Genomic DNA, 3,187 nt, shown 5'->3' on the forward strand with positions numbered 1-3,187 from the left:
AAAAAAAAAAAACAGAAAAAAACTGGGTCGATCTTATATTATTTAACGGTTCATTATAATTATATGACAATCCACACCCATCACAAGCACTGCATTGACTCATTTCATTCATTCATTAAATTAAAACTTTGCGCTCATTTCAAATTTTCGCGCCACCGCCCGAGCCGCGCCGAGCAGCGCCAGCCGCCCGAGCCGCACCGAGCAGCTCCAGCAAGCGAAGCAAGGGGGCGAGCGCGCCAGCTGCCCGAGCCGAGCGAAGGCGGGGCCGACAGCCCCCCCCCACCCGACCGCAACCAGGGACCCTGCTGGCCGTGGCGAGCAGCGCAGTCCCCCGCTCCGACAGGGCCATAACACTCCGTCCCGACTCGATCCCTTCAACGCCGAACCGGCAGTCTAGGGGTTAGGGGACCCGACTCCCAACCCAGAGGCCAGAGGTTCGAATCCACCCAACGGCGGGACTTTTTGTTGGCTATACTCCGTTCCACAAGACGAGACCCAGGGACCGCAACCGAGAGCCCTCTCCCCCCCCACTCCACCCACCGCGACCAGGTGCCCTAACCAGGGGCCCTATATACTACTCCCGTGCGGGTAGGCAATCCGCCCGCACGCGTGCATGCGGTACAGTATAACTACGAAAGTGCGCGGCGTGAATCAGCCACCTGGTACATGTGGGGCAGACCACGTCTCGCGTAACAGGCTTCGCGATATCTCACGGAAAAAGGCCTGCGGCGCTGACACCCGAGGCAAGGTAATATGAGAGCGTATGAGAATAAACGGAAGTAGAGCCTTGCGGCTCCACCAGAAAGCATTCCGATAAAGCTGAAATGCAGAAGAATGCGAGGAACAAGAAAATGGAAATCGCTATGCTTTAACATGGTGACTTCCGTTTTCTTGTTCCCCGCATTCTTCTGCATTTCAGCTTGACTGGAATGCTATATTTTACATGCTAACAGCATCTTTTCAGGACTTTTATAACTCAAAAGTTATTGAAATGAGACTTCTGATGTTCGTCAAAGGCATTCTTTAAAAGTTCTTATTTTGTCGGATCCTTATGTAAAAATCAACGTTTTAGCAATAGAAGATGTATCGGTACCTCCTATCAATATGCGCTTATTTGTTTTTAGTCAACTCAGACCCGCTCATTACTAAGGGCTCTAAACAGAACCGCTCATCTGCACGGGTCCTACACAGAACCGCTTATCTTTCTGAAATACGGGCGGGTGATTCCCAGATTTCAATGGATGTTTCTTGGCGGTGTGCTTCAATTTAGAAACAAAAACTGTAACATACTCTCTCGTCTGTACTAGAACACCGTATTTTAACTGCTTTAACCCGTAAAAGCCTCCGGTATTGGGTGATATTATAGTAAATACGAGGGGCAACCTAACCTAACCAGGGCCCCGGCCGCGAGCAGATGAGCGGTACTGTGTAGGACCCGCGCAGGTAAGCGGTTTTGTTTAGAACCCGATTTGATGAGCGGTTACGTTTAGCCTAATGAATTATAAGCGCATATTGATAGGAGGTACCGGTATGTAGGGCACCAAGAGCCTCAAGGAGGGTGAAGTGTCACGCCAAATATGTGGTTTGCGTTTTACTTACAATAGGGTGTTCCAGGCTATCTAAAACGGAACTGAAAAAGAACAAACTCACTGATTTATCTGTTTCCGCCCGTTCAGTTTAAGAAACTATTATGGTAGTTGGGTCCCACCCTAACCTCTCAAATGTGGAGGGGAGTTCAAAACTGATCTGACAGTTTCTCATCCCTGAAAGTACGTAAAGGCTCGTGATGAGCTCGTCCAATCAGAGCCATTACGGAAAAAAAAATGGTTGACCTATCAGCGATTTGGAAACAGACCGGACAGTCATGCTTCTCTTTTTAGAGCTCCGGTAGGCTGCGTCAACAAATGCTCTCTAGAGCGTAAACGGCACAAGTTAGAGAAAAACGGACGAAATGTTTGCCCTCGAGACCTATCAGGCACCATTAATATATTCCACTCAGTTGAAACCGGTTCCAACGAAGAACGATAATGCTTCCCGTACTGTTTCCTCCCTGACGCTCATTGGCTGACGCGGACGAAGTTTGCGGACTCGCCACTAGGGTGGTCGCCGGTAGTCGCAGACCTGGTGGCGGGTCCGCGAACCTCGTCCGCATCAGCCAATAAGCGACAGGGAGGAGACAGTTCAGCAAGCATTAATGTTTTTCTTTGGATCCGGTTTAAACTGGGTGAAATATCCTGTAATAAATTTAAAAACTAATGTTCTGAGTGGTATGGTTTTAAAAAAGTCAATTTTGGAGCTATAATGCTCATCTTCGAGCTCGATCTGTCTATTGATTACGTCATTGTTAGCACGCATGGCGTGCTTTAAAATCTTTTGTCACTGACAGTGACTGTATTGGAGAACGAAGGCCTCTCTACCTCTTACTATATCTCCTACCCAAGTAGGCTGTCAGCGCCGTAGGTCAAGGTATAAATGCGCCAGAGGCGTCGCTGCGTACTAATATTTCGTGAGCTGTCGCGAGACGTCGTCTGGCGTACATCTACCACGTTCATTTTCAATAATGTCGACTTGTTTTTCAGGCAAATCTTCGTTCCCTCGTGCGCACAATGAAGGAATACGACGTCGAAGTTCTTGCGTACTATGCCTGGTCACTACTGGATCTTTTCGAGTTTAGGTCGGGTTACTTTCTGTAAGTGACATGAGTGTTAAAACTAGGTAGATGTACGCCAGACGGTCCAATAAGTCCACAAACGGGTCCAAGACATGAGTGTTAAAACTAGGTAGATGTACGCCAGACCACGTCTCGCGTAACAGGCTTCGCGATATCTCACGAAACACTGTTTCGCTGCGACGCGCCTGGCGTACATCTACCTAGGCCTGCGGCGCTGACATCCGAGTCGGGAAGCGCGAAAATGTACACAAAGATACGGGCCTTCGGCCCGTCAACTTCACGTCACTTCGACTAAGAATGCAAGGTTGTACATCTTTTCGCTTATTTTCGTCAAAAACTCCCTGTCCTGCCTAAATGGTTAAAGATAGAGCCAAACGGACGAAATTTTCGCCCAGAGGGCTCTACTTTGATGAGTTACCCCTTAGACAAATGTCAAAAAATATTTTTAAAAAACGTCATTATTAGGACCTGTTGTTTTTGATTTTTTAAAAATCCAATTTTTGAGCTAGAATGCTC

The 3,187-nt window shown here is 48.0% G+C and overlaps 1 protein-coding gene across 3 annotated transcripts in view; it reads left to right on the forward strand.

The window, feature by feature from the left end:
• Positions 1–3,187, forward strand: part of LOC113213932 (myrosinase 1-like) — a 42,056-nt gene that overhangs the window by 29,097 nt on the left and 9,772 nt on the right. The window contains exons 10-11 of one of the 3 annotated variants that reach the window (XM_052263553.1): positions 2,580–2,715; positions 2,781–3,138. In XM_052263553.1, coding sequence (XP_052119513.1) covers positions 2,580–2,693 — 114 coding nt within the window. In that variant the 3' untranslated portion in view covers positions 2,694–2,715; positions 2,781–3,138. Of the gene's footprint in view, positions 1–2,579; positions 2,716–2,780; positions 3,139–3,187 lie in introns of those variants that run through there. The other 2 variants (XM_052263552.1, XM_052263551.1) reach the window with 2 other exon arrangements.

This window comes from Frankliniella occidentalis, unplaced genomic scaffold, assembly GCF_000697945.3.
Source record: "Frankliniella occidentalis isolate FOCC.00 unplaced genomic scaffold, Focc_3.1 Scaffold12, whole genome shotgun sequence".
In the NCBI taxonomy this organism is placed as follows: domain Eukaryota; kingdom Metazoa; phylum Arthropoda; class Insecta; order Thysanoptera; family Thripidae; genus Frankliniella; species Frankliniella occidentalis.